Here is a 22,132-nt window from a genome sequence, read left to right as displayed (position 1 = left end):
TTTCTGAATCGCCTCGGCTAGTATCAGAGGCCCTACATCCAGATGAATCCGCTACAGCGACGGCCATTAAGAGTTTCCGAACGTGTGGCAGATTGGCAGGGGAGCAAATCAAGTATGCGTCCCCCCTGCAAAGGAGAAATGGGAGTAAGTAGGTAGCGCAAGATTCAAAACAGCAGACAGCTGCACAGAACCAAAGAACCTTCTGACTGCTCAGTGTCCCTCATTCTATTACTGCCTTTCTTACAGTGTTCTTGCCACTCAGGCTGTTGGCTTTTGCAAAGTCTTCGAAGTTGTGTTATTCTTGCCCAAATACAGTCTGGATCCTAAGTGCTATATAACATCGCGGTGTTCTACTGCACTGGAGTTCCATCTACTTTCCGGAGTGTCTTACCCATGTTCAAGCCCCTTCCGACCCGCACGACCGGCCATCTGGTGGAAGCGGCCGGGAGACAAGAGCTCATCTCTTCCTAACTGGCATTCAGGAAACCAAACATCCGCACCAAACGGCAGCATTCATAGTAGCGGAAACCAACGGGAGCCTGGAAGTACTCACGCGACCAGGAACTACGTTTCCCACTAGACGGAGAAAACGTAAATGGTGCAGTGGGGCCTTCTAAGCACTTCAAATAAGATCATATGCAGAGAATTCACTTACGAAATAGCTGAACTTACGTGCGGAGCACGAATTATGACGCGAGCAGCCGGCAAGTTGACTCCTAGAGCAAGTGTCGACGTTGCGCACAACACATTCAAGTGGCCTCTGCGAAATCCGGCCTCCAGCAACGCCCGCTCCTCACCACTCAAGCCTAATATATGAAAAGCAGTCCACTGGATTCATATGATGGTTTGCACCTGCCAAAAACCCTAAAAGCCAGAGGGAGCCAACCATTGTAGACTCGTCGGGCGAGTGGAGCAAGGGGAGCAAGATGCACATGGGTTGATGCCAAAAGGCTAAGTCGAAGGGAGAGGCAGAGAAAGAGAGAGTTAGCAGAGCCGAGCTTACCGGCGTGATGATAGGCGACCCCCTCACTAACTGCCGCCAGCATAGTTGTTGGATGAATAAGGGAAAGTTCCCTCAGTTGCCACTGCAGCTCTTCACGTCCTCTGATGCTTTCAGGGTCAACAAACAGGTGAGGGCTTTGCACCAACAACTGGGCAAGCATACTAACTGGCATAGCAAGCAGCTCCTTAATTGCTTCTCGCTCTGCTAGCTTCTGTTGCTGCAGTGGGCAGTTCATGCCCCCCTGATGCACATCTGAAACGCCCTGTTGCTCCTGGCGATGAGGATGTGCCGCACTTGGGCACTCCAACTCTTTGTTCTTGAGATATAAGACAGCACGTTGTCTGACCAGGTCAGCCCATGCTTCCGCTCGTCGGTAGAATGGCAAAACCCTGCGCGTAACCAAGGGCAATGATGCTTTTCTCCACTAACCCACACAGCGAGAAACAATGGACGGCAGACCTTGAACGGTGACATAGCTTATTTGATTAGTTAGAACATAGGCAGGCTGGAGTTCCTCAAGTGCTGTTTCCCCCTACTTAGCGAGGAACGATGCTGTGCGGGCTGTCCACTCCTGAGTCGGGCAGAAGACTATGACTCTGCGGCCTTCCCGCAACATTTCCCACGTCAGCATCCCCAAATGTTCAGCATCGGCCTGCCACCCAAAGCGACTTCCTTCTGAGTTGGCCTGTTTTGGCTCCGTGGCTCGTTCAACCCCACCCCTAGTACGGGAAGGCGGCTGCAGGGAGGCATCGGCCTGTTCTCTTATAATGCGCAGAGCTGCAGCAGCAATTGAAGCGTGATCTGCGACCACCTCCGCGCTGTCTGCGAGCTCTGCGCCAGCAGTTAGTGATCCAGTTGAAACAGCAGCGTACTGAGAAGCAGCCAACCGCACTGACTGGGCTGCAGCGCTGGTTGCCGCCTCCCCGACAGGGGGCAAAGAAAGGGACCCATCATGGAGTTTACGCGTAATCTGCAATCCTGCAGCTTTGTCCCACGCAAATACCTACAACAGGTAGAGCGTAGCATATGCACATGCACAACACAACTGCACCGGGTATTTGACAGCCTTTCTCTGCAATATTGGATGAGTTGCTGGTGGCAACAGCAGGGGAGTGGTGGGACTGACCTCTGGACCGATCTTTACGAAGATGTCTAGAGGGGAAGGACGCTCGTCGGTGACGAAAACCTCTGCACCCAGCCACTTGGCAACCTGAGCATTGCAGGACGCAGCGATCACAGGTCGCCAGGTCGATATAGGTATGAAGACGCCGCTTACTCAAAACTGAGGAAGTAGCTTGCTGCGCATCAGCGGCGAAATTGGCAGCGTACTTGCGGGGCGTTTGGGAGGGTGGCGGACATGCCAACCAGCTGAATCGGTTGCTTAAGGGACCGATTTATAAAAACCAGCTTCGCTAGAAGCATTTCGAGGAGGTGGCCCCTTTGGGGATCTCCAACGAAATGAAGTTCGTCGACGCACACCAGCCCAACGGGAAAATGCTCCCCAATGACAGGCATGCGGCAACACACGCTGTCCCAGCACTGGCTTGCCCAGTAGCAAACCTCATCCTGTGGGCCGCAAAAAGAACTTTTCCCCGGTACCTTACATTCGACCGGCGGCTCCGGGCTGTCACCGGTGCTCTCCGCCGTTGCAATTTCGGGGACTAGCAAGTCCAGCACCAACCTGCAGAACGACCTCAAAATTGTCGCCAGTTGAAGTGGGCAGGCCAATTAGGCAGTGACCCACAATGGTTTGCGTCAGAGCGGCAGTTAAGTGGTTCAGCCAAGCTGTATGGTTTACGGAAAGTAAAGCCCTTCGTGGCTAGCCCTCCAAATAGTGTTGTGTTCCAGAGGTAGGCAATCACAAGGCCGCACCTGTTGATTATCATGTTAGCCTTCTCCAGTGTGCAGACCGCCACATCTATTCCTGCGTACCAGTTCGACGCGGCATCTGTTTACTCCACAGCACAGGACAGCTTTAACGGTACATCTGCGGAAAACATCGCTGACATTCACTGCCTCTTTTGTCCTTCATGCTAAAACTGAATTACAGATACGCTGATGTGGAACCGGTGGGCAGGAAGTGATGCAGTTTAGACTCCTGCTGCTATTGCCTCCCCAACCTTTGTGTACACTCGAAATTAAGGATATATTTCATGTGCATTGAAGTGTGCACTGTTTGTAGCTTTTGTGCTCACTGGCTCCAGCGTGGAAGGCCTCGATTCGTAACGTCAACGGGCCCAACAGATGACGCAGGTGCTGGACCTTTTCCGCACAGAGGGAGACATGCGGCACTACAACAAGCGAACGCACTCCCTCAAACAAAAGACGTCTGCAAGGCAAAGCACAAATGCACATACCAGTGCTCCACTGGACAAGAGCCCCGCGAAGTGGAATCATGCCCCAACTGGGCCTGCTAGTCAAGGGTGCCAGCAGCTTCGCATTTGTCTTCCCACCGAGAAATCAAGACTTCCGCCACAAGGCTCTTTCCGCCCGATGTGGGAGCGCAGTACACCAGAGATCTCCACGAAGCAGCTGCAGGTCCTGCAGGAACGAATCAGCTAAACGTTAAGACCGCATTCTGCAAAACGCGTTATTCACCGCTATACAGTTCCTTCACTACGCAACAAGCACCAACGGAAAGTGGCCTAAAAACTCCTTGGCAATCGATCCCCTCACCATCTGGGTTAGCTGCATGATGCTTCGTAGGCAGTGCCAGATGCAGACACCGTGCTTGCCACGGGTACAGATTACTGACCCCAAGAGAGGCGTATGCCCTGCAGCACTCAGCTTCCGATTAGCGTCGAGTCTGACGGCATGCTCGCCAAGCTAAAGTACTCTACAGAATCCGTTATGTTGAGTGCTAAAAGTCAGCTTTGTTTACATTGCAGGCAGAAACTTGCCTCGTAAGAGGTGGAGGAAGGCACCAATACTGCAGCTCCAGCTCACTACTCGTCAAAGATGAAAAGGCGTATGGTGGGATACTTTCTGGGACTTCTATGCGGCTCCCTCTGCCGCGTCCTGCACAAAATGTTACAGCAGACAGCAACGCCACCCAGGTGTCAGCCTCAAATTTGCCGCCTGCGCGAATTTCGTTGGGAAGAACTTATGAAATTTTCTGTTCGTGAAAGACCACAAGCACATCAACATGCCTAATCGGTGTCCCATGTGGACAGGGTTGCAACGCGAAACGGAATCAAGCATTCGTCTTCAGCACAGCATGACAAATGTGCAGCATCCCTGCAATGGCCAGAAATATCAAGCGTCCCCTACACGTCACATGTGGATGTGCCGTTTCAAGGCTTGCAGACGTAGCATAAGAATTGCGCAACTGCATAACGTCCTGACCGCTTGGCTGACGTGAGCTAGCGCCGCCGTCGTAAGCCGGGGGCACCGGTTGTAAGACTTTCACTTTATCAAAACATCCCGAAGGCACAGCCACTAGGTACCGATTCTATATGTGACGAGTGCGTAAGCGCAGAGGAACAGTCAAAATGAAACACTACAAACTACACTGGCCTACTCGAGGCGCTACAGAATTCAGACGCCTTGCCCCCTGTCGAGACCTTTGTTGCTAGTAGATCGCGTGCATAGGCGGCATGTGCATTTGCATGGAGAGACGAACGAGATGCCTTTGAGCAAGCTCACTAAGCTGCATACTTCCGTTGAAACAAATGTTTACATGCAAGCATGCAAGCAGTTATTCATTTCCTCTAAGATTTCGAAAGCAAGAGCTTTAACGAACGCATTCTTATAGATACTTGCATCCCCAAGGAGATGGCCGCTTACAAATATTCACGGAAGTGAGGCAACCTAAAAACAACGAAATTTCCGTCTACGCTTCCCACCCTCAGAGCTTCTGCAAAGCAGCTTTTGGAAACGTTTGGAATTTACACCTACCACGGATACCTGCGGCGGCAAGAATTGCTTCGTCTCGCTGAGCAGCGGTGTAGCTGTAAGGCTGACAAGAGCGCACGCAGATGCCAATGTCAGACGCAGCTGTGTAACATGTCACTCCAATACCAGCCGACCACATTAGATCAATGATCAACGTTTGCACAGCTGAACAGAGTACGCGGGGCATTTTGTTCGGCGGCAGATAACCCCAAGCTAAAGATGGTCACAAACCAGTGTCATAGGAGCGCTGTACCTTGGCGACAACCTCGCCCTCAAGCGTCACGAAGACGACCGTCCCTTCGTCCCCTCCCTCGCGCAGTCGCCGCCAAACGCCAATCCTAAAGATGATATTACCGTACAACAGTAGACACCCAAAGGCCCACAACCATTCGTTAGTCCCGCGAAAAAGGATCTGCCCAATGATGTGCGTGTATGCACGAGCGCCTGGGCCAACGCTGGATGGAAGGGCAACACCTCGTTGTACCTTCTCTGGGGAGTGATGCCTGGCGGTGGAGGTTTTGTTGGCCTAGGTAGGGGGCGGCGTTGCGCTCTGGCAGCCCCTGGGAGTAGCCATGTCAGTGAAGGCTGGCATTTCTGCTGCGGCACGAAGTTCCCCTTTTTGCACTTCCTGCGCCCCCCTTCACCCTTCTGAGTTATTCGTTGCTTTCTCTTGCGCGTTGGCCGTTTAGTAGTGGCGCGCAACGGCTTGTCCTCTCCCCTGTCCATTCGCACTGTTGAGGGAGAAACAATTACCGCTAAAGGGCAACTTCTTACATCCTACAGAAGGAGTTGTACACATTTGTGAATCCCGTCGCAGGATCCATTTTGTGCTAAATATCAGCGTATTCCTTTAGGTCTCACTTGCTGACTGCATTGCAGCCGTCTGCATCGGCGGAGCCGCAGCGACGTCGCAACTACGAGAGGATAAACAAAAAACGTAGGCCATGGCCCAGAATTACAAGAAACTGAATCGACCGGCGTATTTTAGGGAATATTCAGAATACTTGAAGAGGGGGCCCAGTATGGCCTCCAGGCCAATTTTGGGGGGAAGCGACCCCCAGGGGGTCGACCCACCAGGCGATCAAGGGTTGACTGTTCAGGGGATTTTGTAAAGTTTGCACTGGAAGGGAAGATAGCTTTCGGCTTACCTTCCCTATTATATAGTTTCCCCTTTGTTTCTTTTGAAGCAAGGTTCACGCAGGCTCCATGCACGCTCGGGTTTCACGGATGCCGATTGTGGTCCAGTGTTGCATCCAGGCATTTTGTGGACGGCCATCACGGGAGGTTGAAGAGTCCCCACTACAGGGCCAAACAAACAAAAACAAATTGGTCAATGTCTAGTAAAACAATTAATTAGGACAGCCTGGTATTTGCGCAGGCTACCTCGAAATTCCCCATTTGCGACACCGGGTTGTCTGGGTGAGCCACATGCTTGCAGTGCTGTCGAAATTTGAAGGGAAGATGGTCAAGATTACTGTCTTTTCAATACGACACAGTTTATACAATGGGATCTTCAGAGTATCGATTGCCTAATGGGTACCAGAGGAGGGATTATATGCCTGTCTTGTTGAATGATCGAAGAGGGGATCTGCCTAAAGACCACAAGGCAGTAAATACGGCGTTGGTACCTCGGGTGGCTATGCCTAGAGGGATGCATGACGTTGGTGGTGGTGAATCCCCAGGCGTTCCACGGGATAATGAAGTGGTGCGATCCTCTGCCGTTAAGCCATGAAGGCCGTTCTCTCTACACCTGCTGGGAGAATGCGCCGTTACAATATTTCAGGGTTTTGGTGGGGCGCGCAGGGGAAGCCCAGCGTACTCCAGCCAAACCCTGTAAGCCACTACCCACTGGCGAGGCCTGCTGTGTTCTCCCGTTCTTCCATAGATGCCAAAACGAACAGTAGCTGATACAAATAACAATTGCGCTCGGAAGAGCCTTCAAGCCAGCCATTTATTAATCCTTACTAGACACGTGCCTTAACACAGCCTACGGAACCCATATGGGGTCGTAGTTGGCAGGTCGAGCAACGCACCAGGAAGATGTCTTGCTGCTACATTCGGTTGCAAGCTAGCAGCCCATTCGCCGTTACCCTACAGTGTTGTAGAACTTCCCTCGTTTCCTGATCCCTCCGCATAAGTCAAGCTAGTGAGTTCGTGAACCCCCTAAACTGCCACTGCTCCTCAAGGGACACTGTCCAGTATATAACAACTTCCCCAGGCTTTTTCTTCACTTGGGTTGCCCTGCCCCTCTACTAACTTCATTAGCCAGAGAATGGAGCTTGCCCAATGCTGTCTGCTCATTCACATTCTTTTTCTGTGAGTGCACGGCTGCGACGCTGGTGTGGATTGGCTGCACTCAGCAGCTCCTCTAGAAACGAAAACTGTTGCTATAGGATAGGCGGTATATCTATATTGATGCGAATTCTAGAAGTGCCCGAAGTGAGGTTTTGCTAGATACGCGTCCTCCATAGGTGTGCTTCGCTTCAGCAGAGATTCCGACACAACTCCACTTTATCTTGAGGTTAGCAAGCCCCTCAAAACGTGTATAGTTTATGTCGGCAGTGATGCAGAAATAAATGCTTGTGAGCAGTTCCCCTTGAGTGCATTCTTCTCACAATCATATTGTGAGTTTGGCATGTGTACACTCCATTTCTTCAAGGTTATGGGAGTTATGCTCGTTGCCGCTGTCCTTGTTACAATAGTAGCAGCAACAACCGTAAACTCCAGTAAACTCGAAGTACACCTGACACCAATCGACGGTAAAGCCTAAAGCCCTAAACCCTAAATTTTCATACACTAGACTCAACCGGAAGGAGCCCACTAGGATGGACTGAAACCCCGGACATATCAGCGACTCACATTTATACGCAATCATTGCCATTCACATCCAGGGACGTATGCTCATGATTGTAGCCTGCGAGACAACCTGTTGGCCTCGGCAGGAGAGCATATCGGCATGCGTCAATAAAATCCAATAGCAAACCACGTGGCTATTGAGAAATTCCCAGCTGCCTTTTGTCGAAAGCAGGCTGGACACACCCCAGCTAGTCTGCCATTTCATTTGAAATCTGCAAGTCCTAAGCCGCGTATTTTGCCATTTTTATCTGGGAAATGCACTCGAGAAAATCTTCTTTTGTCAAAGCTAGCGAGCTGCAGCTGACTGCTGCGCTTGCAACGTCCTTGCCTCCAGCATAGCGGTGGTTATTGTAGGCAGCATAAGCAAAGGGAGAGCGCCCAACAGCTTCTGCAACTTGAAGAGCAGTAGATCCATCAATGCATCTTTGGCCCCCGGAAGCGGAGCTGTTTTTCCGTCCGTTTGCTGCATCTTCCAAACCGGGCTGCCGCGGCTTGGCGCACCTAAGGAAAGGCCTAAATGTGTCATGAAAGGAAGACTCAAATTCGAAGGCTGGATTTGTTCTGCCAAACCCTGAGTGCCCGACAAACCCGTATAGGGGTAAATGGTACTGCGCATAGTCTGCTAGGAAGTAAGCCCCCAACGTGGCACCCATATCCCTTCGTTCTCCATATTCGTATGGTTGCTGATGATTATCTTGCATTTCATCAAACACTAGCACGCGCATTGTTGGGTTGTTGCCGTTCTGGGGGGATACTGAAGGAATAGTGAAAAGAGCTGTGGGCAAATTGGGGTGGAGGGGGTTGCAGCGGGGGCCTGCAGTTGCAGCGGCCTTCCAAGGTTGGGTGCCGGGGGGAAGAAGAGCTACCATCGTCCCTTCATGGCTGTGTCCATAAAACTGGGCAACAACCACATCTGAATACGCTGAAATTAATTCCCTGTACCTGCATTGCACAGGAAGAACGTACAGACTGCCACTACTACGCATGCTGGGAGGTTCTATGAAGTCAATTCCCCACTATACTGCCTACGTACCTGGCGGTATATTGACTTTCCCAGCTATCACCAAAATAAGAAAGCTCATTCAATCGCACAGACAGCGAAGGCTTGATGTGCCCACAGATTACGACCTGACAGCAGCACATCTCAACACTCGCTGCAACCGCATCCAGAATTCTGTACAACTCACTACCACATTTGGAAGTGCCTAGCAGAGTCAATATTGTGAAAAGACTATCTGCCGCAAGGAACATATCTACGCGTGAACCTTTCAGTTGTAGTCGTGGAGCTGCCTTTCATACCTGCTGTCTCCGTGCTCGCGCAGAGCGGAGCTCTCCCTCCAGCCACTCAAACTGCCCAGCTGCAGCAAATGTTTAAACGAAGAAGCATCTCGTTTTGACCATATGAGCTGAAACGTCACTCATCTACAAGGAGGTGGGAGAAGGTTTGAGCAGAAGCTTGACTAAAATGTCCTGACCTGGGTCCGCTTCTTCCGCTTCATCTTCCCCAACGTTGTGAAGTAGTGCACCGACATCCTCTCCACCGGCTTCGTACCTGCCAGATTTGAGAATAGCTTTAACCGCTTTTCGCAGCTTTACGGCGTAAAATGTCGTGTTCAGGCATAAGACACGCACTTTAGGTGCCGACCGCAGGGTTGTAGAATAATACATTCCCCGCAGGAACGTCTGCAGCCCACAAACGTACCGAAGAATGCCACTGAAGCCGCGAGTCAACAAAACGATAGTAGGTGGTGCTTCTGTCCCTCTGTAGAAGGCAGCATTCTAATGCACTTGGAGGAAAGCAAGGATGGTGGCATGTTGCACGCAAAGCACACCTCACGAGTCTTGTCGCCTTCTGGAAGTGCTGGCTTCCAGATGTCATAAAGCACTTTTGCCCACTCTGTACGCTTCGGAGGAAGTAGGGCCTCTAAAGGGATGTCGTGGTTCCCCACGACTAACAGAAGTTGTATCCCTCCTGCCGCATTGATTTGGCCTTGCCCCTGCAGCAGTGCCGTTGACTGTTGGGGGAAATGCTCAAAGACGCCCTTTGTGAATTCCTTAATAGTCCTTTCCCTGAATATGCACACCTCTTTCAGCAATACTCCCAATGATATTGGCTGACGTGTTGGCTTCAGTGCTGTCAGAAGGCATCATACAGGAGCACTGGAACCAGTCTAGGGGAGCTTTGGATGGGCGCTTACAAGTAATTTAGATCAACGTCCCTTCCGGAAAGTGCATAGTCTCCTGTGAGCAAGATCGTAGTAATGGGTGGCAAAGGGTAGTGCGTAAACGCTGCTTTTGCGGCCAAGGAAACCGTAGAAGATGTAGGGGGGCGATCTGCAGCTGCTGCTGCGTGGCTTTCAGCTACGAGACCTTCCAAAAAGTTGAGGGTTTCATCTAACAGTCTGGGAGAAGAACCACATCCCGCACGCCCCAACTCAGGAGCAGTTTCCATTTCGAGGCATTGTCTTCTGGAGGGTTCGGAAGAATTGGTCGGCTCCCTACTCGGCTTGCCACAGCGTTCCTCCGGACAAGGCAGCGTGGAGTAAAGGGGCTGCAAATGTATGTCAGAAATCCACGCCATGGCAAATTGCCTCAAGGCCCCTTCGGCGACAAGATCTTCGAATTGTGCATCATCGCTCGAAGCGACGTGATTACTACTGCATCCCCATAAGCATATTGTCACACACACTAGCATCAGTGACCCCCACTTCTTGCTTAGCAACTCGTTCGCCATCGTATACTCTACCGTGCAATACAGGATCGACTTGCATCCACTAAGTGCCGACTGATTCCGCGGCTATGGGTTGCCTTCCGGCTGCAGAGCTGCCATGTGGTGCTCAAAATCCCAACTCAACGGGAGAAGTAAATTGCAGATGGATAACTCGGGGGTCACAGAGTGCTGAAAATAAGCAATTTTATGACCCCCAAGAAATATGGGAAAGCCTTTAAAGCGAAGGGATAAGCGAATGGATAACCTGAAATGCTCACAAGCTGCCAAGGAAACCGAGTTTCCTGTGCACGCTTCGAGATGCGGTCACGCAGCAGCGGGAACAAGGCAGGTAAATGAGAATATACTAGCTACTGATACAGGTATAGGCCTTAATACTATGTTACCCCATCCAAATCCTTTCTTTTTCTCTTGAGACGAAAATCCCCTGTAGAAGAGCACAGGTTTTACAGACGCACTGCCGACGAGACGGGCTACGAGACTCTAGGCCTTGCCGCTCACCCTGCTCGGTTTTACGTAACCTTCCCTATATCCACTTGACTTCAGAACACAATAGTACTACTTTTAGAACTGTGCTGCTTGTAAAAGACTGTGGTTTTCGGTTTAGGAGCATCGGCCAGACCTGCATGCGCACGTTGGAAATGTCCATGTTCATGTGTAACGGATCTTTATGTCGTGCCCTGCATCCTGCTCAATTTTCCTAATCCCTAATCTTCCTTCTATCGAGTTGGCTTTAAGGACACCCGAATAGTATTTTTCCCGTCATGTTGCGCATAAAACCATGTGATTTGTCAGTTTAGGACCCTCAGCCGGACCTGCAAGCGTGTGGTGGAAATGTTCATATACGTTTTGGTGGGTTGACCCACTGCGCACCGCTTCAGGCAATATTAATATCATCAGTTGGTTCAAGTAACCTATTTCTCACTGTGGTGGGTGTAGAGTCCCAGTAGTCTACATGGCAGTCATGGTGCAATCGCAAGCGAGTGCTGCACTGTCCAGTTATCTCTTCCCATCTTGGCACATGTAGCACAGTCTGTTCAGCACAGTGCCCGCCATTCTCAAGCCTGTCTGATATTGGCCCATGGACTCTTAGTAGGCTTCTGTAGGAAACAGCAACGCACACAGAAGCCTCTACAGTCATTCAGTATACACCCAAAATGGCTTCCTTGCTCTTGCAGGTGGTGCACGTGCTCTCTGGCAGGCTGAGTTTCAGCAAGTTGCGTTGCTGAAACGCATATGACTGACTACCTCCGTTTCCGTAGTTCCAGGCTTTTCGGTCGCTTCCCTCACGATAGGTGGAATGGGGAGGGGGGTCATGAGCTCTTAGAAACACCATCCGCGATTGTTGGCCCCCGTTGGCACTTACCCGGGTAACTAGATAGCATCAATGGGTCGCGCTACGCTTTGTAACAACTAACGGTTATTGGCCGCAGGTGCGAACAAAAAGAATCGTAACCCTACATCAGGGCGGTCTGTTGCGCAGCAGTAGGTAATGCCGAGTGTGCATCAGAAAAAATAATACATCATACATATATGGAAAAAATTCTTCTAAAACTTTCCCAAAACATTCCCTGAATACCAGCACTCTACTTTTCTTCCAGAATAGACTCGTCAATATTTGCCTTCATGCGTTGAGGCGACTCACGTTTGGGCGCCCGCCAAGTTGAAGCAAGTGAAATTCTTGCATTTCACCCAACGGTACATGTTTTCCCAACAAAAACGTCTATGTACTTGAATACGTACTCCATCATTGCCGAGCATTCATATATGATGTTCGCCCCGACGCCGGGGCAGTGCAGCATTTTCTTAGGAGCTACATTTTTGTCTCTAACATGACAGCAACAGAGGCACTACAGTTGCTATTGGCATCTTCGTTATTAGAGGGGGAAATATGACAAGGGAGGCTGCTTCCAGGCAAGGGTTTTGCCTTGGTGAAGCACATCCGGAGTATGGAAGCTTTCGGCACACAGGTTCATTCGTAGGTCGACATGGTAGAGCCTCTGGCAGACTTGAACAAGCTCAAGCAAGCGAACATTTCGACAAAGCACTGTTTTGAAAAGCATCAGGCATTGATAAAAAGAAGTGCAACAATGGATTTGGAGCTCCTTTATCAACTGTTCGTTGCGGGTCTGCTCGCCCGAAAAACGCAGTCGGCTCCAGGTGGGCAGAGGAGAAGGGACCACAAATTGAATCGGTTGACCTTGGGAAGATAGTGGAATGCTTATCAATGGTAATATTTAGCCACGAACCCGAGGAAAAATGCCACATCTATCGCCCTAGCGAAAAAAGGAGGGGACATATTTGGATACGATACGAATACCGATCTCGTTGATGGTGAGGAAATGATAGCCGCCCCCATCCAGTGTGGGATCTTGCCCCCAGAAGATCGGAACGACGCGGTACCGCTGCATTTTCAGCAAGCAATGTCGCATGTCCCTTCATTGGCGTATGAACAAGCGAGGTTAAAGAAACAAGGGTTTGAATGGCACTGTCTTGCGATCAAACAAAACGATCAGTGAAAATCTACGGTCCTCAGCGAATGCGAGGGGCAACGTTTGGGCCAAAATGTGGGACAACGGCAGACTCAGATGCTCCTCGAGTTAACTCTGGGCCTAACAAAGTTCGTATTCGTGTACAGGATCTGCTAGCGCTACTGGACATAGGATATGGAGTGGATTTGATCTCTCTGAAGCTACGGCAAGGTGACGCATTATGCTGGAGTGTAATCTACGTGGATGTCGCGCTCATGTTTAGCCGGAATGTACTGGCGTACCTACAACATGTACGACGTGATCTGCAAGTCATAGACAAGGAATCGAGGTTAATGAAATCGCAAAAATGTTCGCTTCTATGCAAAAAGTTAGCTTCTTAGACTTTGGTATCTCTATAGCGGGTGAAGACTCAGACCCGGCAAAGATTGTGGCCGTGTACAAGTGGCCGCAAGCCGTGTACACTTTCGGATTTTCAAAAGTTCGTCGATCTTCCATCGTAGTGCAGCACATTCAACCGTGGATTCATCTGCATGGCTGCCACTTCAATTGATCCCCTTAAAATGCACGAACGCTGGACAGCGAGCGAACACTCGCCGGACCCCCAACGTTGCCCTCAATATTGTAGCTCGTTGACTGTGCCACTCTTTTCTTCCAATTAACCGATGCTAGCGACACAGAAGTTGGAGTGACGGACTCTCAGGAAATATATCATTCAAAAAGCCATGGCAGGTACCTCACCATTCAAAACGATCGTCAATGCCCCATACCTGACGAAGCCATTTCACGCCTACGACGAAAAAGGTAATGCGGACTCTCGACTTATTTTAGCAGAGGACCCTCATTAGCTGCAGTCGAGTCCAAGGGATTGAGAGACGACCTCCCAACTTCACCGGACCCCGCCTGGTGTAGCGAATGTGAGTGATCTTGCCTGGCGAATGTGCCGTGCTGACTTAACAGGTGCATCTCATGTGGGAACACAGCCCATATGCAAGTACACAGGCCTTATTGGCTGCACCCATGAGCGCTGTATACCGTTGGTTTGAGCTTATGATTGGGTAATGTATGTCATATTAGGGCTGGGGAAGTGTCCATTTACCAGCTTGAGGCAGACTCGTCCATATTGTGAAGGCTATGCTACTAGGCTACAGAGAGACAGGGGATAATCCAAATGGACGACAAACTACTGTGAACACTTTCCCGGTCTATGCGTAACACCAAACCTGAAGCACTACGCAGTGGGAACTGCATTGTTAGACCCAAATTTTAGAAGAAACCAGCCCGTCTCGCAGAGTTGTGCCAGCACTACTTTGTCAAGAAAAGCCGCGTGCTCTGTGGAGCCGTTGGGCAATCCCAGCGGTGTTTCACTCTAAAGGGTTAAATGCGAATAGAAGCTAAAATAAAATGACACTATTTCTAGCTACTGCTTCATGCCCAAGTGGCCTGCCGGAATGGAGGTGTGGGGCCTCCCCAAGGGGCCTCACCAGTGCAAGCCACAACGTACCTGCAGTGTTCGATGCATTGCACCATACCAGGAGAAATAACTATAGCATTGACACAGTATTCAGAATTCGAAAAATGCAGCTAGGAACTTGACAGCAAAAATGCCCAGAGCTTATCGGACCAGTTGAGAGCATCGGCACTGGACGGAAGGCATGCGTAACCCTCACCCGAGGCACACTCTGGCCAGCAGTTGATCCCCAACACATTTGACCAGAATTGAAATCCGTTGATCTGAGAAGGATTTCCGTGGGAGCAACAAAGGGAGCCTCCATTATGTGCTGCTGAGCGCCACCGATGGAGGTTGCAATATCTTCACCAATTTGAGCGGGCCACCAACGATTAGCTGTCTTCCATGAAACAAACTGGTTGCTCGTCGGCTTTAGCATTCTCCTGCAGACGTGAATGCTAGCGTGGCCGGGGTAATGCTTACGGCGATCGTGCTCTCTACGAGAAATACTGTCGTTCGCGAATTTAGTCGTACTTGCATGCAGCCGGAAAATGGCTCCAGGGAAGCGCTCATTTAGGGGCGCTGAGTTGATGGGTAAGAGGCGAGCAGCCAAATATCAAAGGGCAACTGCAACAGAGGCGAGAAACGAGAAGTCCCACCAAAAGAAAGAAGCGTATGAGCAAATCGTCTATGAAAATGCGGCATACGAAGAATATTACAAGGTTAGTTTCAGGAGATCACCAACAAAAGATGTTGTTTTATAATTGCATGGGATGGTAGCAGTCTAAGGTCTAAGGGGCAATGCTGGATGGGCGCTGTTTTCCATTCTACGAGTGTGAGCTGCACAACCTTAAGTAGCCTCTGCAATCTCAAGAGATGTTGCTACACCCGGGTGTTTGGTTGCAGAGTTAATGGGAGTATTCTTAATTTCGCTCTCCTGCATGCAGGCACAAAGTATCTGCCCCTTGGAAGAGTGGGATCAATTTATGGCCATCCAAAGACAACGCCTGCCAGGTATGATTACGTATATTTTACCCAAGGGCTCCATCTCGCCAGCACGCTAGTAGGGACACATTACTGAGTGCTCCCAATCCTACGGGAATACTTCGCTTTTGCTTGCATTTCTTCGACCACCAAAGCGCCCTAATTGTGCCGCCAAAAGGGTTGGGCATTCAGGTGCTGCTCGTGGCTTTTGCAGCTGCTGTGCGTGTCAACGTTTCCGCTCCACTTTGGAGAAGCACACGTGCTTTGCTTTTTAAGATGAGCATGGAGGAGGTACGCTGCTACTCTAGGTACAATCGAGATCGGAAGAGTTGAGCTCATAGCTAAGACGCTGAAAGTTGCGCTTACGGGGAGCGGCGGCGCGCATGTTTGCAGGGGAAACGCACTGTGCGACACTTGCAGTTCTTCCCTCATGAGCTTGCATGTGAGCTTTCATACCCATAATGCATTTGAGTCCAGATAGTTCAGGTTGCGCATTGAAATTATCGTGAAAGTAACCACAGTACAAATTTGCATACAGAGTGAGTATGCGCAGGGCAATGGGACACGGCGAGCAAGGTGGACATGAAAAAGGACAGCTTTTATAAAGAAATCCGCTCTCATATCATTAACGAAGACTTTCGAGTAAGAATCACATGCGACATGCTGGTGGTTTTGCCCTCCCTGTCATCAGTTGCCAAACAGTAAACACTAGTAAATGCTCATCCAGGGCGTCTATCCTTTATTGGTATTGGACATTGGCTTGGTAATTCAGTGGGTCGCACTAGCAAGTGCAACGCTATCTGCTTTCAGGGGTCGCTCACAAGACAAGAGGCCGTCAGCATGCTTCCATGCCTATTCTTGGACATACAGCCACACCATCTCGTGCTGGATATGTGTTCGTCCCCGGGTAATTATGCTGTTTCTACTGGAAGGCCAGTTTAAGCCTTTATTGATGGCTAGGTAGCTTTCGCGGTATTCCATAAGCTCGCACTTTGTTAATACTTTACTGTCAGATAGTCTTTCTCCATAGAAGGTACGCAGAGTTATTTCTGAGCTTCTTACACTTGATGCATTTCATGGATGAAGCATTCTGTGTGTACGTGTGGCATGCTTTCTGTAGGGTCTAAGACATCAGAAATGCTTGACATGCTACAGTGGAATGCCAGGCTTCGTGAGTCAAAGGAATCTGGGGGATCCGTTGGTATTTCTCCAGTGACTGGTAGGCGCTGCCACTTCCAGAGACAGGCTACACGAGTAGGAACCTGCCTTTCAAGCTTGCTCAACGTTAACTGCGCTTTTGTGCTTACGGGTTAGCGGTCATTTGGGCTGAACTTAGTAAGGCAGAAGGGCTGTAGTTTTTGAGGTTGAGCTGCTTGTAGAATTTCGGAACCTCCATTTGTGCATCTGGTATGACGGCTGAGCAGGCGCAGTTATCGCAAACGATGTTGATCTAAAGCGTGCAGTAACATTAACACACCAGGTGCAGAAGCTAGCATCCCCTTCCGTGGCAGTTAGCTGCCTCGACGGTAAGCGTTCAGGCAGCCGAGTGTAGGCAGCACACGGCCGTCTACCGTAAGCTACCGTCCCCGGGTCTTCGTAGTTCTGATTATAGTTTTCACGACTTGAGATTTGCCCTCTGGCGTTTTTGTCAATGCAGCATCGTCCTTCCCGACGCTCCACGAGAGCTCAAGAGACGGTTCTCAAAAGGTTAGTTAGAGGCATGAACAAGCTTCCCTCTCGCGAACTTTGTGCAGCTTCTGGAGGACTAGCCATATTGTTTCGTGGGTTATGGGTGTTTGCATGTAACTGCAGGAAAAAGTGCAATTCGACAGAATCCTGGGTAGGCTGCTCTTATGCCTCCAAGCTGTGCTCGACTAATTGCCTGGCGGCTAGACCGTTTATTGCCATATTACTATTTCGATGATTTATCTGTGCATCAGCCGACGTACCATGTAGTGGCGACGGAACACTTCGTAAGAACTTGGATGTATGGAGAAGCTGGAATGCCGGCGGTGGCCATAGCATGCACCCAATCCAGGTATTTGCTCGAACCGTATCTGTTCTCATTTGCTGGTAGCGGCGACGGTACCTTCCCCAAGACAGACATGTACATGTGGGGGTATAATTGTACCTCTAAATGTGTTTGAAGGCCTATGTAAGTGCAAATATGTCTATGCTAATTTCATTTGCTGTATGTGCTGGCACCCAGCTCGCTATTCTCTACCGCGGCCTCCAGCTCTTACGGGTCAATGGTCGAATCGTTTATTCAACCTGCTCGCTCAATCCCCTAGAGGATGAGGTAGGTTCTACCGAAGTCATGCAGCTCATTTGCACCGCCAACGGCTTGGTGAATTCCTTTGACCTAACCTAATGCGACTGCTACTGTTGACCTTAGGCCGTCATTGCGACTGTGTTGTCACAACAAAAGGGCCGCGTGGAGGTTGTCGACCCGCCAGAACTCCCGGGTGAGTACGATATCCAGCTGCTCGTGCATATAGCAGTTACTTCCGCTGCAGCTCATAATTAGCCGGAGCATGGACTTTTGCCTCCTCCTTTGGGTGCCGCTCATGTACTGCAGTCCACTTAATATTCCCCAGTGCATCAAATCTAGCAGTTACCTTGTGGCATCTGCAGGACTCAAGTGGTCGAAGGGTAAGTCTTTTTGGCTTGTGCCGTCGCCTCCCGCCAAAGAGCTTGGGATCACAGAAAAGTCCTGCGAGCCCAATACACCAGCAGGCAGCCAGACCACCTTCTTTCGAACGTTTGATGAAGTGCCAGAGGAATTTCACCATCGCATTCGGTGAGGCCTGCCAAAAAGCTTCGTTAGAATTCGTGCATTTTGCAATTTAAGAACCTCAGACAGCAACGGTCGTTCTACAATTTTCTGCTTCGCTTACAGGCCCACGATGTTCCCTCCGCTGGGTGCCGATTCCATGTCCCTCGAAAAGTGTGTTCGCGTTTTGCCCCATCACAACAATACGGGGGGGTTTTTCGTTTGCTGCCTCCGCAAGGTCGCGGAACTTGATGCGAGTCAGATTTTCATAAGTAACAAGAACAAGGTAAGGGCTGCTGCAGCGGAGAAGCGGCACGGCCGTCAAAGCTCTCGAGCAAGTGGGGGCCCCAGATCAACCTTGAAGTCAGCCTTCAACGACACATCACTTCCGCCGTGCACAGCTGAGAAGGGTGACGCAGGTTCAGGTGCCATATGTCCAGTGGATCCGGAACCTAACCCGCTGCTTGACGGACAGTTGCTACCGGATGAACCACAAACAACCCCAGCATCTGGGAGTGCCGAAAACGGTGTTGAGCGCAGTTCGACAACACCAGCTGCCACGGAAGAAGAAGGGAGCCTCTATGCACTTGCTGCAGCGGCTTCAAAGCCAGGGAGTCTCTTCCATATTCTACTTCCAGCGAACTGCGACGCGGAAGGGTCGAGGGTCGTGCAGATGATCTTCGATTTCTTTGGTTTGGATAGCAGAACACCGCTGGTGCGCGCATTCTTGCTGCTCAGTACCAGATTACCGAAATACCCTAACTAGTGTGATAAGGCCCACTTTGGAGAGTACGCCTGCATAGTTGTCCTTTCGTTCCATTGTTTCAGCTGGACGGCGACTTGCGGGACCCAAGAAATGTGGAGTCACTCGATCCTCATCTGCTCTTCCGGCGGGTTCATTCTCACAAGAAAATCTTCCTTCTCTCGAAAAAATTGGCGGACCTAGTGAAGGCTTGTTACGGGACGCCAGGCCCGCGCTCTCGTAGAGACCAGCATGCGAATGCCCTGTCTCGTCAGGAGGAACTTCGTCACCAAGTGGACGGTCTCTTAAGAAGTAAAATTAAATGGGTGCATGCAGGAACTACAGTTCTTGTCAAGCACAGTGAGACCAAAACAGGCGAAGAACAGGCCTTGGGCGCTCAGGGGTGGCGTGTGCCGCAGGTGGGCTATGCTCCATTGTGAATGCACACTTCCGAGGTAATCGGCACGGATACATTTTCCAGCATTATACTGTGAGCTGCGCTGCAGGAGGGAGCAGCGCTGATAGCCACTTTCATGAGACGGCGCATTGTCTTCGTAAGCCTAGTGGTTGGTCGGCTATTGCTGGTGCCGGAGGCAAGGGTTGTGCGACTGTCTGGTTTGTTACATTTCGAGAGCCGCCAGCAAGTGCTTAACCTGTCTTCCTGTCGAGATAAGGATGGGTCAATCGAAGGTGAGGAAAGCAAAAGTATAACGACACCATTCCCATTGACCTGATGTTTACTCACCCGGTTTCGCTCCGCCTGCACGCGTTACTGATTGTTGATTGTGCGTGCAGCTGGAGGAGTTGTTTGCATAGTCTGCCCTACGTCGGTCATTGCAGTCGAAGATCCTGTCAAGTCGGATGCCCATGAGGAAAACATGATGCCAGCAGTGGACGAAGAACAGCGCTCGCTTGCACGCAAATACCCCATTAAGGATAATCCAAGTTTTGCCACCATCTCGGACAGCTTATGCATTGCGTGCATGTTGACGAAAGGCGGGAACTTGCACGCTTACATGAATCAAAACGAGGCAGAAGCCCTGGCATTCCACTTGTTCTCAATGCCTAGGGAAGAGGAACTGCAAAATGCGTGTAACAGTGAATAACGCGCCCTACGCTATAATGCTGGCATTGCTGTCTCCCCACACAATCAATCACGGCGTCTACGTCTAACGCACCCTCTTCGACCGGCACTACCTTTTGTCGAGCAGAATCCTTTCGTGTTTTTCCCGGGGCATCTGCAAAAGAACGGAATTTAACGTGATTCGGCCAACAGTTCTGAAGAATGTTGGCGATTCTAGCCAAGCTTTGACACAGCTGTAATGGCTCCCGATTGGCGAACCCCCTCAGCCTGCTACCAAGACCCGTCACTAAGCGAACCTGTTGAGCGAGCAAATTACGTCAATGCAGCTTGCGGACTCTGCCTGGCCCGTGGTGGGGGGAGTGTAGAGAACGCAAGACTCATGATGCCTCGAGGGCACACAAACGTAGCTGTGTGTGGGCCAACGGAGCAGCCCGCGCAACTGCTCGGGAATTCCCCATCCTGTATGTGCACCTAGCCTGTTCAGCCACCGTTGTGGGCTCCCACGCTGAGGCACTCCCCACGCGAATATCCAATACACGCAAATTTTCCACAGCCAAAGTAGGGAGTCTTCGATATCTATTTGACTGTAGCCGCAATCACCAGGTCGAAGTAATCACCACCGACTATGCACTTCCTCTGCAGCCATGCGGCAGATGAATGATGCGCTTCATCATCCGAAGTGTCGTTCTGCCGGGCTCAGCTTGAGAGTCCCACTGATGACTTCAACAAAAACGACACGAGCGTTAGTGCCATCGGGAGGGGAAGAAAGCAGGCGGAGCGAGTCTTCGCAATGCCAGTCACGCGTACTGGCGTAGGTCTTTGAAATCCATTTGATATCAAATGCAGATTCTTGGGTCTGGCCAACCAAATTGACTTGATTGACAGTAGCTACATTTTGACGACGCAGTCGCTTGCTTCTTGGCCGACATGCCACCGATGCTTGCTTTAATGAACCTGGTAAAGTTATCATCTCTCCTCCTCGTCAGCTCGCTTCTCAGATGGGGCAACTGAGGCTGAACGTGAGGAGACAACGAAAGTAAGGCGGTGAGTGTGCTTTCCTGTGTTCCTCAAATTTACCTGACGACATCGCACACGCGAGGTCATCTGTGTGCGTAGTGCTCCCTCTTCTACGGTTAATGAGAATACAGCTAGCGGCCCTTATACCACGCGCGCGCACTTTTGGCGGCTATTTACGCCGTCTAGTTGTAATTTTGACTATTAATTTGCACGAAAGGCGCAAATAGTCGCAGCACGCACTTTCTGCTTACCTGGTCTCCAGCTTTTCCTGAGAAGAAAAGTTTGACGGCTTCAGGATCTACCCCAGTGGAGCCTGAACGGCGCCCTCGAGGGTGTGCCGAGTCTCCACCGTCACATGTTGCCGGGGGATCTCGTTCAGTTGACCGTCCCCTCGGGGCCGTTTTTTTGGCATTCTTCCTCGAACTCTCTTTTGTCCCATCTTCGGCTTCATCCCCATTGCTCGTGTTTTGTCCTTCAACAGCAGCGTTCCACTTCATCAATAGCTTTTCAGTTTTTCCAGTTTCCCTCGCACGAGCTAGCTTCCGCAACCAATGGGCACAGCTTTTACCGTCGTCATGATCTTCCCCCCACTCTTCTATGTAAGCCCTCAGAGCCTGTTCCAGGTCATCAATGCCGTCGAAGTGCCTCCATGGCGTATCTTCCTCTTCTTCGCTATTTATGGCGGCTTCGGAGAGCTGCGGGCTCTTCCCTTCCTCCTCAGACGACGAATGGTTGGTTCCAAAGCTGCTGGTCTTCTTCCCTGTCTTCTTTCTCGGAGAGCTTCCTACCTTGCGCCGCCGTTGGTGCTCGCTGACACCTGGGACCGTACCCTTAACGCTTTCGCCGAAAAATCCTGCCATTGCAACCTCTTTCTCATGTCGTGTCTTGCATCCCATCGAGTGAAGGAACTCATACACTGCTTGGAACAGACATACATGCACACATTACATGCATTACATACACCCGTACGTACATCCACTGCATGCATACATACATACATGCATACGTACCCACATACATTCATCAATCCATAGATACATCAATACATACACATATCAATCCATACATACATACATGCGTTCATATATATATATATATATTATATATATATA

The 22,132-nt window shown here is 50.5% G+C and overlaps 4 protein-coding genes across 4 annotated transcripts; 1 reads left to right on the top strand and 3 right to left on the bottom strand.

The window, feature by feature from the left end:
- Positions 1 to 387: 387 nt before the first annotated feature.
- On the bottom strand, positions 388 to 5,721 carry EMWEY_00013350 (DNA polymerase theta, putative; the record flags this gene model as incomplete). Its single annotated transcript, XM_013479222.1, has 13 exons — positions 388 to 471; positions 673 to 806; positions 1,004 to 1,392; positions 1,540 to 2,006; positions 2,130 to 2,213; positions 2,333 to 2,684; positions 2,876 to 2,951; positions 3,199 to 3,332; positions 3,457 to 3,544; positions 3,950 to 4,021; positions 4,901 to 4,961; positions 5,151 to 5,235; positions 5,672 to 5,721. 13 exons carry the CDS (start codon positions 5,719 to 5,721, stop codon positions 388 to 390), a joined length of 2,076 nt encoding a protein of 691 aa, XP_013334676.1.
- Positions 5,722 to 7,974: 2,253 nt separating this feature from the next.
- EMWEY_00013340 (DnaJ domain-containing protein, related, related) lies at positions 7,975 to 10,487 on the bottom strand (the record flags this gene model as incomplete). Its single annotated transcript, XM_013479221.1, has 7 exons — positions 7,975 to 8,689; positions 8,787 to 8,881; positions 9,053 to 9,111; positions 9,229 to 9,305; positions 9,456 to 9,515; positions 9,650 to 9,823; positions 9,952 to 10,487. 7 exons carry the CDS (start codon positions 10,485 to 10,487, stop codon positions 7,975 to 7,977), a joined length of 1,716 nt encoding a protein of 571 aa, XP_013334675.1.
- Positions 10,488 to 14,971: 4,484 nt separating this feature from the next.
- On the top strand, positions 14,972 to 20,025 carry EMWEY_00013330 (hypothetical protein, conserved; the record flags this gene model as incomplete). Its single annotated transcript, XM_013479220.1, has 12 exons — positions 14,972 to 15,142; positions 15,368 to 15,434; positions 15,958 to 16,046; positions 16,215 to 16,311; positions 16,525 to 16,623; positions 16,829 to 16,930; positions 17,062 to 17,111; positions 17,800 to 17,873; positions 18,304 to 18,892; positions 19,006 to 19,338; positions 19,426 to 19,609; positions 19,715 to 20,025. 12 exons carry the CDS (start codon positions 14,972 to 14,974, stop codon positions 20,023 to 20,025), a joined length of 2,166 nt encoding a protein of 721 aa, XP_013334674.1.
- A 944-nt stretch (positions 20,026 to 20,969) lies between these two features.
- EMWEY_00013320 (hypothetical protein) lies at positions 20,970 to 21,880 on the bottom strand (the record flags this gene model as incomplete). Its single annotated transcript, XM_013479219.1, has 2 exons — positions 20,970 to 21,080; positions 21,272 to 21,880. 2 exons carry the CDS (start codon positions 21,878 to 21,880, stop codon positions 20,970 to 20,972), a joined length of 720 nt encoding a protein of 239 aa, XP_013334673.1.
- Between the last annotated feature and the right edge of the window lie 252 nt (positions 21,881 to 22,132).

This window comes from Eimeria maxima, genomic scaffold (assembly GCF_000499605.1).
Source record: "Eimeria maxima Weybridge genomic scaffold, Emw_scaff99, whole genome shotgun sequence".
NCBI classification, from domain to species: Eukaryota; Apicomplexa; class Conoidasida; order Eucoccidiorida; family Eimeriidae; genus Eimeria; species Eimeria maxima.
The sequence above is the reverse complement of the archived record's forward strand: the minus strand, read 5'-3'. Positions and strand labels throughout refer to the sequence as shown.